At 26.5% G+C, this 16,410-nt stretch overlaps 1 protein-coding gene across 2 annotated transcripts in view; it reads left to right on the top strand.

Moving 5' to 3' along the window:
- The window catches only part of LOC114121643 (receptor-type tyrosine-protein phosphatase kappa), a 139,168-nt gene that overhangs the window by 79,728 nt on the left and 43,030 nt on the right, over positions 1-16,410 (top strand). For both annotated transcript variants that reach the window (XM_027984060.2, XM_027984061.2), the window contains one exon: positions 7,470-7,557. In XM_027984060.2, coding sequence (XP_027839861.1) covers positions 7,470-7,557 — 88 coding nt within the window. The remainder of the gene's footprint in view (positions 1-7,469; positions 7,558-16,410) is intronic.

Genomic DNA, 16,410 nt, shown 5'->3' with positions numbered 1-16,410 from the left:
TAAAGCCGCCACCGTGTTAGATTAGGCATCGACCCGTACGATCGTTTAATAGTCATTTCGGATGCATTTTGACTGGCTGATATTGTTTTGGATTGACCATTTTCCGGTTTCATTGGTGTAGGCTCGGTTATCAGGCCGCACCGACTGCCGTAACGGTACAGCCGGTTTTCATTGAGCCGATGGTATTTTGTCCGACGCCGATCGAATTGGCAAACAACGTCGAACCACAAATCGACGAACTTCCGATTATTAACATATCCGAGAACGAGACTTTGTCTTCGTCGTCTACAGCGGTCTCGATAACCGAGCCTACATCACTGAAACCGGAAAATGATCAATCCAAAACAGTCTCAGACAGTCAAAATGCATCCGACATCATGACTATAAAACGACCATATGGGTCGATGCCTAATCTAACGGCGGCGGCTTTAACAACTGGTGGTGATGACACGGCCGCAATTCTGCAGGCACCGACTGCCGTTACGGTACAGCCGGTTTCCATTGAACCGATGGCATTTTGTCCGACGCCAATCGAATTGGCAAACAACGTCGAACCACAAATCGACGAACTTCCGACCGCGGAAGTCGAAATCAGATCGCCGTCCATCTCATGTGATCGGCAGGTTTCTACGGCAGAATCAAACGCTGATAGCTCGGGCAAAACGGACGCAAAGAGCCGATATCTCGCCGGTTGTCCTAAACCATTGTGGAGTTCAATGCCAAACATTGCACTCCATTACGCGGATAGCGTGTCTTATGACACCGAAATCAAATTTACTACTCCGATGCGAGTTTCGCGGGACTTGTCGACTCGTAGCAGTACGACTTTGACAGAACCAGCAGTAACCCAGGTTAAAATCAAACGTTCCTCGTTGTGGAAGCGGGCAAAGAAATTCGCACGTCGCGTCTTTTGTTGCGCTGCATGAGACATGGTCTGCAGTATAGTATAGAAATTAATAATATACTATATAGCTTCAGTGTTTAAACATATAATTAGTTATCTTATACAATTTTGTATACCTACTTGTACAGTCGTACTTATGTATTCTTGAATCAATTGATTTAATTTTATGAAACTTATTCGACTATAATAATATAGTCATATATTACAATTTTCAAACACATATAAATTATCTTATAAAATGTTTTATACCTACTTGTATACAATTGTACTTAAATATTCATAAATCAGTTGATTTAATTAATTTTGTGAACTATATTTTATTATGAAACTTATTCGGCTATAATAATATAGTCATATATTACAATTTTCAAACATATATAAATTATCTTATAAAATGTTATACCTACACTTGTACAGTTGTACTTATGTATTCTCAAATCAATCAATTTAAGTTGTGAATTATATTTTGATATGCAATTTATTTGACTATAATATAATGTATTATAATAAAAATGCGTTTTTTATTACAAATTTGTATTTACAAACAATAGAACATCAACTCAATATTATAAAAAGCGGGCAAGTGGGTACCGTTCTGCTGTACATTAGGGGGTGGGGTTGACCGCGGACTAGGGTAGGTTAAATTTTAATGCAATGATAGGTATCATTGTATACGAAAAACGATTCTGAACGATGATTTGTCAGCCTAGGATATAATTTCCAGTAGTTGGTGAAAAAGGTGGTTTATGTTTTAATGGCCTGAATACACCAAAATTTAAGTTCTTTTATAATTATTGTAAGTTAAACTTATAAAAAATCTTGTATTTAATTTTCAACTCTTAGCTACCTATACAAACATTTTTATGAATTATACCTACAAAATAATTTGCAAATATTCATAATTTTGACGAATTTTTGTCAAAATTTGAACTTCAAATGCTAATAAAAAAAAACTGTGCCAATGTATTCTTATAATTTTTTAATCACTATAAGAATAACATATGAGGAACTTTGTATAAAATTTTCAAGTATTTTGATATCAAAAAAAAATTTTCAGAAAAATTGAAAATTTCAGTTGTCTATAAATAGCTCAAAAAAACTCAAAATATTTTGAAAATTAAATCATGTAAAGAAAACGCCAATCTAAATAACTGGTAAAATTTTCAAGTATCTACGACTTATACTTTTTGAATAATAACAAATATTTAAAATCGTTTGGGATAAATCGTTGTCGTTACGCTATTTCGTAAAAATTTAAAATTCAAATACACATAAATTGCCGTTTTTCTGTCATTTTTTTTTTTGTTTTTCTCGATTTTTTTGAAAACTGTTGGAAAATGTTAACTTTTTACCTCTATAATGCACCAAGGATATTCACTTTTACATCGGAAACCACCATAGTTTGAAATTAGAGCATTATTTCGACCAGTTATGCTGTACACAGACACAAAAAAAAAAAAAACACACACATCATTGTAAAATCAATAAATTCATCACTTCGTTCAGAATCTAAAAAATTTGATTTGATTCTTAAATATGTTTTTATATGTTATAATAATATCAAAACTATGACGTATATATCTTTAGAATAGCCCTAAATTAAAGTTTACTTAGAAATACTATTAAATTAAAATAATCTTCATTAGTAATTACTTCTGTGAATATTATAATTATTACTATAATTACTAGTACTGTTTTAAATCTTAATAGCTTATAGGATGTCACACTATCATAATGAGTCATACATTTTTGTTTTTTAATACTAACATGACATGTTAAAAAGTTTTTTATATTTACTATTTGATAAAAAGTGAAACCTAGTCACGATAAGTCTATGCTATAAATTAAAAAAACATAGATATAATATTATAATAGCTTAACACATATTAAAAATGTTGTTTATGTAATGTAATTCATATTTCTTAATAGGACAATGTGTATTCAGTTTGTTAAGCTCTGACAATATACACATTATACAATGTACATATTACAATACATTCTACTTTAGTATATTAAATCAATCAATAACTATACGAAATATAATTTCCCAGCTATGATGTCTAAAAACCGTTAGGTAGTTATAACTTATAAGCACAGACTTATAAGGTAAAATCAATCAGTTAAATTAATCTCATCATGAAATAAAAAACTTTTTTTTGGTAACTAATATTTATTTCATGATTAAAAATTATATATATAATTTGATATACATTATAATCATTGAAAATATTTTCTTTGATATTATCGTAAACAGATTAAACTATACATAAAATTATGTTTTAAAAGTACTTTTTTCTTATATTTTTTAAAATAACAACCTAAGTGAATGCATTTTTTTTTTTAACTACTAATGCGTTAGATGAATATAAAAAATCTCGGTGTTCCTTTTTTTTTTTTTTGAATGTTCACACAAGAAATTACACGTCATCACCAATACAATAACTTTATCGCTCCACTAGGAATCTAAAACTAATCATATACTGTTGGTATAAAAAATAACTTTTAAAAAAAGTTCATTTCCAGTACTGAAGAACTTTGAAAATAAAAGAAACTTTAGTATCATGAAATGTATATAATGTATATAACTATCTTATAATAGTAAAAGAAAGTGTAGAAAAAAATACTAAATATATGTTTTGAGAATTTGTAAAAAGTTTCTAGAAAATATATTATATACAATATACATGATTCTATTAAATAGTATTTATTTTGATTTATCCTAGTTTCCTAAAATATAGGGAAAATAAATACATTTTATTATTCGGGTATTTTATTTTTTATTTTTTATTTAATTATAATTATTCTTACAATTATTTAAAGTATAGAATTAAATCGGATGATGTATTATTTCAATAAATAATTACTGGATAAATTATCAACAATTAATAAGACGTAGGTATAAGCGTGCATTTTTTATGTTGTTAATCATATTTTTTTAGTTATAATAGTATATAAACAAGTCATAATATTATACAAAAATTAATTTTTAAAAATCCTACTTAAAATGCCTTAAGACGATCCAAGCATAATTTAAATACTTAATCTAGTCATTATTATTCTTTTAGTTTCAAAATCCCAATAATCCATCACAGACATTGGAGTTAAGTTTAGTAAGCTAAAGGTTTAGTTTATTTTGCATTATCAAAGGACTAAAAGAAAGTCGTGTGTGATTAAGTTTCTAGCGATTTTGAGTAAATTAAAGTTTTTTTTTTTCTTTGCAGTTTTATCGTAAAACGATATCGCTTAAAATAATGGCACCATTAGTATCCAAAAGCACTTGAAAAAAAATCACTGTTACTTTGTCAAAGTACTTGTACAACGAAAAAAAGGCCATTTTTATGGCAATGTTAACTTTGAAAACACCAAGAAGAGATATTAATAGGAACCTATATACGAGGTACCTATTTTAGAAACAGAATAGTTCCGAACAGTTTTCCAAAATGTAATAATCTTTAGTCCAGTTACAGGTGCTTGGGGACATTAGAAAATTCTCCAGCAATAAAATTATATGTATAGATATATAAAGTGAAAAAGAAAATAAGAGAATTCAATGATAATCACCACTCGACGGCTTCTCTATCGAATAGTTTAATGAACCCAACTCTTCCTGAGGGTAAAACGTTTATTGCGGCTACAAAGCGAAGCGATTTTCTTCTTCGTACACCATTATATTATATTTTTCTCTAAAATTGATTTTTCAAGGACGCGTTTGGATTCGTATATTACCAGTGGCTATTATAAAATGTAAACGTTTAATAGGAAATCAGCCAAATTAAAAACCCAATAAGTTTATACTCCTTGTGGATTGTGTTTTGCTTTTTAAAAATCACATGAAAATGAAAACTCATAAAATAAAACGTATTTTGATTATTTTTCTTTGTTTCAAAAAAATGATCATAAATTATGATTCATAATATATTAATGTATTTTACGACTACTGACTATACACTACATCTGAAATCGAATACATTTTATCATATTATTATTGATACAACTTTTTATTTATTTGTCGCTAGTAAATAATATCTCTAAATCAATTTGATGATTTACCTATATAATATTAATAGGTAAATAAATGAGTTACTATGAATTACTATTGCAGTATTTTATTACAATTTCAGAAAAACACACATCGTAATTTAATAAATAATGATGATAAATATTATTTTTAAATGAAATTAGATGCAGTTATATAGCTTACAAACTATTTATGGAAAATAATTCGTATTAATTGATGATGTTTTAGAGTTCACTAAAGAGTTTATATGAATGTCAAATAAAAACAATAATAATAATAAATAAACGTATAGAATATTATACTTAATAAATAAAACGCAACCCAAGAAATAAAAATAGAGTGAAACATAATAAATAAATACATGCAAAATAAAAGTTAATGAAACTTTTTGTAAGCCAACAAGTACTTCATTAAGCCTTAATAAACATGGCCACATATTTCTTTTTAGTTATCCTTATTTTTTTTATTTTTTTTAACGTGACACATAAATCATCTTCTATACTCTCCAACTCATACTGTTTTCATTTCAATATAATTCTCCAGTTAATTCTCCAGTTGGCTTTGTCCTAATAAGATAATATGAACAACTAAAAACTACAATTGAAAATTACAATGTGTAGGTAAATAATATGCAATCACTTATGAACTTTGATTTAATAAAGATTATTAATGTTTGTTTTATTATTTTGAACTATCGTTGTTCATTATTACCTCCACAGTTCGTTTTGGTACATTCTATATAGATCTGAGTTAAATGCAAAACATGTTTACTATATTTTAAAATTTTTATTTATAGCCAGATCACATTCGCATTATATAGAAACTATAACTACATGCATAGAATTCCGGCTATAAATAATTTCTATTTGTGGTTCAGTCAATTATTTATAACACTACCTGTATGTAAATACTCGATAATTTAACGGAGTAAAAATAATTTATCCCGACACTACTCATGTAAATTTATTAGGGATGGGTCAAACTTCAGTTTTCCAAAATTGTTCGATATAAAACTCGATTTCGAGTCCTTTTTTTTCATTCAAACTTTTTTCGAACTTTCAAACATTTTAAATTGTTGAACTTTAATTAGACAATTTAACAAATATATAACCATGGAAACTAATAAAAGCCATGCCAAAAATATATAAAATAAAAATAGTATTATAGGATACAATTATTTATATTAAATAATCATGGAATAAATAAAAGCAATAATTATTGACATTGATAATTGATAATAGTAAGTAGTAAATAATTATACACAAACACTTATCATTCATACTATTATACTGTTATAAATGTATTAACTTTTACCTCAAATATTATAAGCTACATTTGTTGATCCAACAAAAAAATATTAAACTTAATTACTGTTTACTTTGTTTTATTGTTATGAATCAAAAATAAATTGTAACATAAATAAGGTTAATTTTCTTATATAGATAAACTACTTCTTAAGATTTAACGATTAAGATATTTTTCATAATAGACCAAAGAATATATATTGACATAGTTATAAAACAATCAAGGCTAATTCCGTTAGAATTTGAGTAAGTTATACATAAAGTTGAAAAAAAATTGAAAAAATCGTTCAATCTAAAAATTCTAATTACAATTTCAATTATAATAATCTACTTTGAATTTACTTTTATTAAAAAGTAAAAAATGCGATTTTACTTAATTGCAGTTTTAAGAACAATTTAGTTTGAAATGATGAAGATTAAAATAAGATAAAAATAAATAAGTAGTGTAGGTACATTCTTTAGATGTGAATACATTTAATGTTTTACGCGTAAACCTTACTGTATATTAAATTATTTTGTTTTTATTTTTTCAATCTTATTCCCACTTTTATTATTTTTTTCATTTACTGTAGGTTTTAAAAATAAGTAAATATTTAGAATTTGATTCATATAATAATTATATTATATTTTATAATAGCAAAATAGTTAAAAAAAAAAAAAAACAAACATGTATCCATAGATACAAATAATAATTTCAACATAACAACTCTAAGTTGTTATGACAATTAATATAAAACATATAATTTGTTTAGTTTTATAAATAATTATTTACTCTTAATTTATACTTACAACTGATGAACTATTTTAGAACTTATAATTAAATACATAAATACATAAATATATAAAACCCTCAAAAATAATTATCCTATTAAACACTTAATTTTAAAATTACTAAAAAATCTTAAAAACGATTTTACATGAATGGGTTATTACTTATTATATGTTATAGATAGATTTAAGATAGAAAAATAAATATTGTGCTGATATCCTCTTGAGTATAAGCACTGAGTTACATCATATTTTTTAAGTCATCTTATAAACAAAGTTATTTTAACCTATATGAATATTGTAAAAAATAAAGAATAAAATAAATAAAACAATGTTTTTAAAATTCAAATAACAATTTGAAACTATAATTTTTTTTTTGTCGAATACACTTGATCAAAAGGAATATCAATGAGCGTATCATATTTAAATAAAATAAATTATAAACTAATAACTTGTATTTTACTATTATTTCTAGGCTGCAGTTAAAGTGGAAACGCATTCCTGTCGTCATGCTACTAAGCTAAACAACAAAGAAAAAAATCAAAATCCCAAGTGCATTGCTTGTGAGTATATACACATTAATACATTGTACTATTTGTAGTAATTAATTATCATTAATATACATTTTAATTACATTTTTCCCTCTATTATATCACTAAATATGCATAATATTACAATATATACATTATTGTTGATGTATATGTGTATGAAGATGTTAAAAGTCACTGTAGACAGTAATTTAACTCATCAAATTATATTATCTATAAGATAAATTTTAGTCCATCTATGTATTGAGAATCCTTCAAATGTTTCATTTGTTTACAAATAAAATATATTTGTATGCATAATTTTTCATGAATCAATATATAAACAAAATTTTTAAGCATATAGTGATTTATGCATAGGTCGACGACTCAAATATTTATGTTCGTGTATTTTCGTGAAAAATCAAAAATAATAAGATTTAAATACGTTTAACGGTACGAGCAATAATAAAATTATCAACACATGATTGGTCTTATAATATTACCTATATTACACGGGACCACAAAACGATGAAATATCATGTCACTATAAAAACGATCCTTTATAGACATATTACAATAGTCTTCAGCCAACTATGGTCCTAACGTATACATAATATAGATCGTATTTGATCGATACAATTTAAAATATGCAATAGAAACCATTTATAACGCCGTTCAAGAAAATAGATCATATAATAACTTTATCATAAATTCATTTTAATCAAAGATTAAAAAATATATTACAAAAGAGTATTATAAAACTGTTATTTTAAAAATTAAATCCATTATCGAACTAAGAAAAAAACCTGTTATTTTTGTTTGTAATGTGTTTTTTTTTTAAATTAAAATTGTGTAGAATTTTCATACCTACATTTTTCAAATTAGTTTTAATCTGATATTATTGATAAAATTATAATCATATTATGCCATGTATTTTGTCGCTATGGTTGTTTTCTTCATCTTAAAATGTATTATTGTCATAAACCGTCAATAATACGAATAATATTTAATTGTTATGGATATGTTATTTGTCTAAATTTACAAAAAATAAACATCATTATAAAAACATCAAAACTACCGGTAAAAATTAACGTACATAATGTAGATATACACTTTATCGGGACTTTCAATTTTTAAATCATTAAACCTGGTATGTCATTACAACCATGGTATCGTTATAAACGGTATCTACTGCGTATATTATAATATATAACTATTATACAGTTAATGTTATTGATATCACATTAACGTTTCGAGATTCTTCCACTAATCGGCTACGCGTATATCATATTGTGATAGGCTGTTGTTTATTTATACGCACAATATATAAGCTTGAGCCTAGAACTGTCTGCGTAAAACGATTTATACAATATGTACCAGAAACAACGTATTATTATTTAAGTAACGGGCTAGACAAATGTATAAGAGAGATACGTAGAATAAACTTATCAGTATATGTATATAATACATATATTAATACAATAACAGCATGATGGTAATATTATGTTAAAACACTACCTGGTTGGTATATACCTAGTGAGAGCTTAGAAAATAAACAACTCTGCAGTTCATACATGCATACTGGTGGGATTATTAATCAAAATTGGGTGGGGTTAGAGAGAAGAGTCGACGTTGGCAAGATACATATACTATGCACAGCCTCCGACATATAGGTGATATCTAATATGTCGTGTTGTTTAGGTAAAGGTATACGTAGGTACATACCAGCGATACCACATACGTCATTTGGGTATAGACAGACGCCTACTAACGCATAATTGGACCAGTAGGACGGAAATGTAATAACGGAGAAAGGAATCTTCTTGATCGGGTTTGACTGTACGAGCAACGCTTGTGAACAGAGGCACAAAACCGATTTCAATACTTTATAATCATATTAGTGTACAGATTTAAATTTAAATTGAATTTTTCTCCGAATATCCCAAAATAATTGATTTTCAAGCACAAAATTCGTTTCAAACATCAAAGAACTTAAAATGAAACTTTTTTTTTTAAAAATTATTTTGCATTTTTTTAAACGTTGAGGGTTTTTTTTCAAATATTTTTATAAGAATAGATAAAATTGATTAAAAATTTACTTGTGTACAAATTGTACATTGTATACCACTCCACTATAAAAAATAAAATGAAATGAAATAGATGTTTATTTTGTTTCATCATATATTATACTATAATTACCTAGGTACATTTTTTTTATCTACATAATATATCTCATAAAAATAACGGCGACTGCAAAACCGACTTAATAAATGACATTTTTGTCAACGTGCTGGCGAATATATTATATACGAGTTATCATATACACAATACAGATAAATCGTTTTATTTACGACTTGTATTAATCACAATAACACTAAATTACATAAATTAAAATAACATAAATAGATTATTGTGTGATAATTTTTTACTTAACATGATGGTTAAAACAATTTTTAAGCAAATTTTATTTGAGCACAAACTAGAAATTATGTAATATTATTAGTGCATCAAGTCGTATATTTTAAAGGCGTTTATCTTGTTTAATTATTCGTTCAGAAATAAATGTTCCTTAAGTGCCCATTGCTTCTGCTGAAACTAAATATGTTATTAACTAATAATACCTACATTATTATCGTGTGAAGGATATCAATTATAATTTACGAAACAAAATCATACGAATTCTTAAAATAAATCACAGATTTTCTCGAAATATCTCTTTTCCTCTTTCACTATAGGCTGATGATAATATTCTACTACACTAGCTCGAGAAACAGCCTCGCTAATGCGTATCGCCAACAATAAGTGTTAAAATAATTATGACTGCTTACAATACAGTAGGGACTGTAGATAACTGTTAAATTTAATATAAACATTACATTTCGAGTGAAATGAGATGAAAAATTAATTTATCTGATCCATACTTACATTATGTCATGGTAACATAATAATTATATAAACTTGTATACACGGTGATTTTCCAAACATGTTTAGTCCCGTTTTTTCTTTTAATAATTTATTCAAATTCCGATTATTGGAATTTTCAAATATACTTTGAGACCATATTTCAAATGCTTGAGATTTTTTTTAATAATTAAGGAATGTCCTGTGATGATACAAACTTCAGTTTTTCAAATAATACCCCCTCATTTTCTAATTAATAAATTATTTATTAAATAACTATTTTAAAAATAATAAAGACGTATCTAATTCAAATTTCAAATGAGTAATTTCTTAGTTATTAAAATGTTTATATTAAGGATAATGGTCCTAAAAATTTGTCGAGTAATAATAATTACAAACATTTCAAATCACCATATTCCTATATCATCCAAACCCATTATCATAAACTTTATCATATTCTTAGTACACAAAGTTAAATACCTAAAAATCTACTCTAATAAATTTTATTTTTGATGTATCAAATTGTTAAGAAAAATTAACTACTATATAAATAAGAGTACACCAGGAAAAGTGATTTTTATTATTTCAAAAATAAAAGTTTGTAAAAAAATTTCAAGAATTTAAAAATATGATCTATAAGTATATTTTAAAACTAAATTTTGAATAACTAAAGGAAAGCTGAAAAAAAAAAAGGTTGAGTATGTTTGGTGAAATACCTTGTTTACACATTAGTTAATGGAAGTATTGGATTCGATACCGAAAAGTAATACTACATAATATTATTATTATGATAAACTATACGTACCTATAATATGTATACTTCATAAATGCCCCGTTCAATTATTCATTTGGAGAGTTATTACGCCCCAATAAATATGTACTTTTCCAAAAACAAATTATAACATAATGCTATGCCTTTACTTACATCATAAAATTGTATGGTTTGAATAAATTACAACGTTCCACTACGACAGTAATTCCAAAGATAAACTAACAACATCAAAGCATATTTATTATATATAATATACGTTATCGGTAAAGATATAAATTTTGTGTCGGCACAGTGGCACATAACTTGAGGTACCTACACATTTCTGGCGATGAGACACGGGGTGGAATATTGAGTAAAGTACTTGTATTATAGCTATTTCAAATATTACATTTTTCCGGTATAATATATGATGTTATAATAGTAGGTACGATATTTTAAATTGAGTATCGTTTAAACTTTTTTCGTTTTTATTACTTATAGATGATTAATTTATAACATTTGAATTTCATTTTTTTTTGTATAAGAAGCTGTCTAATTTGTTTGTTGTTCTTAAGTAAATATTTTTATTTTATCTCGAAAACCACCAACTTTATTTTATATAAATAAAATATTAAGTAAATAAATATCGAATAAAAATTTTTATGTAAATAATTATAAATTTATACACATATTTAGCTTAAAGTTTAACAAAAAAATCTTGTTTTATTTTTTGTTATTAAAAAAAAGTTATTTATAGAATTTATTCGATTAAATAATTTACCTCTAAGCATGTATTATATCTTAAATATAAATATTTTATTTAACGAATTAAAATAGTTTTGAAAGAAATAGACGTCAAATGTCAAACAGACAGTCGTCCTATTACTATAAGTATTTGCACGGTTAAAAAAATACGAACTCAGAAAGCTGCCAATCAAATTATTTAAATTTCTTCGTAATTTCAATATTTAAATATAACTCATAATCGACCGGTAAAAAAGTAAATATAATGTATTAAAATTTTAAATATCTAAAAAAATTAAAACAACAAGTGAGTTTCAGTCTTTTCAACTATCAAGAAACATTGCAGTGGTATATTATTAACATTACTCGAGTAACGCCTCGTAAGTGTAATAAAATAATATTATTGTTTATGAATAACATATTATATAAAACCGAAAATTGTATACATAATATAAACGTTTGACCTAGAAAATGATTATTAATAGTCATGCCTGAATAATTAAACATGGTTTAACATGTATATACAATATACAATATACATATAAGGTAATTCATGCGTATTTCAGGAATATTTGTAAAGGATTAAAACTTCCACTCAATTCGAACATAATTTTATGTATGAGAAAAATATACTCAAATATACAGTATTAGTGTAGGTAGTTTATAAACATTGGCGTAATATACACAATCACAGTAGACGTGTAATTTAATTTTTGTGCATTATCCATGATTAACGTCGATTTATATTAATTATTAATTTATCTATTGCATTTCTGTTTTTGTTTTTTTTTTCATAATGTATATTATTATAATTATAAATTATTATTAAAGGTATACTTGGCCTTTTTTAATTTTGAAACTTAAATATTTAAACACTTAAAAACATATATATTATATCCAGGGCCATATTTATGCACCGATAAAATAGACATTTTTCCTAGGCTCACGTGGCCAAGGGGCCCACCGGTAACTATCACTAACTATGTATCTAAATCTAATATATTATTTTGTTAAGATAAAAATTTATTTTTATTTTGTCTTAGGTCACATTTCTTGTAAATCAGGCTCTGATTATATCATATTATTATAACCAAGATCATCTTTGATAGTGCATTGATTATTAATATATCTACATTCTACATATATAATATATAATATATATATTAATGTTTTTTGTTTGTTTGTCCTATATAGACTTAATAACTACTGGACCATTTTCAATAAAAGTTATATAAACAAATTCTTTGAGACTGAGTGTGTTTATAGTTTATTTTTTCAACTCCTATATAAGTCCTATCTATAGGTTTTTCTATGAGGTGAATCATGTATGAATTTAGTTTGTTATTATGTTTGAATATTATTTTTTAGTTTTTTAAATGATTGTCATTGATTATAGTTTATAGTTTTATTATAACAATTGTTAGCATAATAAATTAAATCGTATAATCATTACAATTATATATATTTAAAAAAAAATCTCAAATCAAATAGTTATGACCACAATTAAAATGATTACTTTTATGATTTGCAATCATAATTTTTTATCTAATTCCGAGCATATTTTTTGTGAACACGTAAAGATAAATAAGTAATAACAATCTTAACGGTGTTGAATTTACAGCGGCTTCTTAAGCATTCGTTGAAACTGTCACTGATTTTTTTTTTTATTCATATCAAAAATATCTCCAGAATTAAAAAGTGGAAAATCATAAAATCATAAAATTAATTATTTTAATTGTATTTCTTCATAATATACTTCAACTGAATTAAAATGAAAAATAATAAAAATATAGGTCAATTTCAACCCTGCTGAAGTTTGGTAATACCTACAACTAGTACATAATAATCATACATGTGATATGGTGTAAATGAAACCTGCTACAGCTGCTGATTTTTAGATATGCATTACAACCACTATCCGCACTCGATTTGTAGCTATGAATTACATCTCAGTAGGCCAAGTACTAAATCGTCGAAGTATTTACGATAGTATATGTCGAAGTGCACGCTCTGTATAATACATATACATATATATACATCATACTTGATACAACATATGCTCGACGGCCTTGTAATCATTCATGGCGCGTCCGCGAGGAAAAGGGCAAAACACCACAATAATATATTATAATTACGACTGTTGTTCTGTGTATAAGTGTAATTATTTCGCTGTTTTGCTACTACTGGGTTAACCTAACCAGAAAATAGGTCGTATGGACTTCTTTACGGCGTAATTACAACATAACGTATAACGTAATACGCATAGCACACGAACGTGAATCCACCTATGGGTTGTTAAAAACCGAAAAAAAAATGATAACAAAACATATATGTACGTGCATTATGTAAGTACTACATATAATCATATATCGCACTGTAAATAAAAAATAATACGTTCTGAGTTCGTAGCAATTGTATGTTACTTTGTGTGCGACAACTTTGAGAAAAAAAAATGGTCATTTTCTATACGATGAGATGCCGTGAGTTCACACAATGCTTCGTCAGACTTTTTCTTGCGATCGTGATTTCGTGGTTTTTTTATTTATTATATACGAATCCGGTACCAAAAAATATACGTATACATAACTCAGTAGCGACAGTGATCATTAATAAATACACTCTCGCAGCTATAGCTGACTTGTGCTCGGCATTTCGTTTGACAAATTGTCTAAAAATGAATTAAAAAGAGTGTGACGGATGAATCTTTATACGACAACATGTAGCGGTTGCTCGATGTTTGTGTGTGTGTGTGTGTGTGTGTGTGAATTGTATGAATATAAACGTCCATATACATGTATTACACCGATCCGACAGTACATATATTATACACGTGTGTTCACATAAGGGCATAGGGACGCAGAATAGAGCGGGGCATACAAATAACGATGGTATAGGTATATACTCATATGCACTGCCTAAAATATTGCTCTAAATTTAAGAGGTCCAGAGCCCAAAACCACTCGAGGAAAGCATCGAAATTATAGTCCGCCTACGCCCATGGTATATCTTGTTGGTGTAGACCTGTTCACTATCGTTTTATTCTTCAGATGTGAAATATGTGTATGCTTTGCAGGTATGCCTATTCATATATTTTAAACTTACACCTTGGAAATAACTATTAAGTAACTTTATAAATTGTTATACTCTTAAAACGTGATTTTATTTCGAAAAAAAATGTCGATTCGTTATCATCATACCTCAATACATCTACTTGTAACAGGTGGCAAGTGAAGAACATAATATAAATCAAACAAACTAATAAAATATACAAACATACTAGCCTGAGAAAAAACCATTTTACCGAGAAAAAAAATGAAATTATTATAATTATATGTTATAATTTTACAATATGTACTCACTAGACACGAATATAATACAATGCGAAGGTAAAACATTATAGTAACCTACCCATACAGAACGAAATGCAATTTAAGCTGTTTAATATTGTATACTGTTCTATCCACGTATATTCGCGACTACATATTTAGTAAGCTGTAATGTATATAATTAATTATCATACCGTTGTTGAATTCTGATCTCGATTCTCCGTTAATTCGTCTGATGGAGATCCACACACGTTCGCTAGTTAATGCAATGTAAAATACAGATTGAACGCGAACCATTAATAAATTTCGTTTTTAATGTCGTATTAATATGATTTAAAATAAAAAATATATATATATAACTACTTGTTAAGCTAATCAAATTAAAACACCGACACAGTGTTGTTTTAATGCAATTTTACCAATACAAGTATACATTTAGGTAGTGTATAAAAATAATGCAGTAAACTCAAAGCGAAAATGTTCTCTCACTCTTCAAAGTAATCGATAGACTGTATGTTTGTAGTTTCACAATTCCAGTTAAATTCCTAATATAATAGTTGGTTTGAATTTATTTTATCGTTGTCGATCATTTATTATGTACGTATAATAATCAATATAATTGTCTTCAAAACTCAATTTAGTTTGGTAATACCCACTATTTTAATACCAAAACAATAATTAAAACTATTTTTCTCCGTAAAAACTAAAAATGTATTATCCATAAATTTCAAACACAGAATATTATATGTTTAAATGTTTCTCAATTATGATAAATACTCTTTTACGTGATATAGAGTATAGACTATAGTCACAAAATGAAAATTTAAAAATCGATAAAATAAAGTCCCGTTCAATAGATTTGTCGCTTAGGTGCAAGATATTAATATGTTAAATACTCGATAAAACTATATAACATTGCATATGATTTAAAAACATTATTTTTATTATATATCTACAGTTCTATATAGGGGTGGATCCAGAAATTTATCAAGGGGGAGGAGGGTAATACGATACTTAACACTGAATATAACTAGTATTTCTCACAAGTCACAATGTAATAAATGTATATATAATAAGCTCAAGCGGGGGATCAACCCTATTACCCCCCCCCACGGAGCCGCCACTGGTTCTATATGACGAATTACTCTTATAAATAATGATTAATGA

This window comes from Aphis gossypii, chromosome 1 (genome assembly GCF_020184175.1).
Source record: "Aphis gossypii isolate Hap1 chromosome 1, ASM2018417v2, whole genome shotgun sequence".
Lineage (NCBI taxonomy): Eukaryota > Metazoa > Arthropoda > Insecta > Hemiptera > Aphididae > Aphis > Aphis gossypii.
Note: the sequence above shows the minus strand (reverse complement) of the source record. Positions and strands in the feature narration are given on the sequence as shown.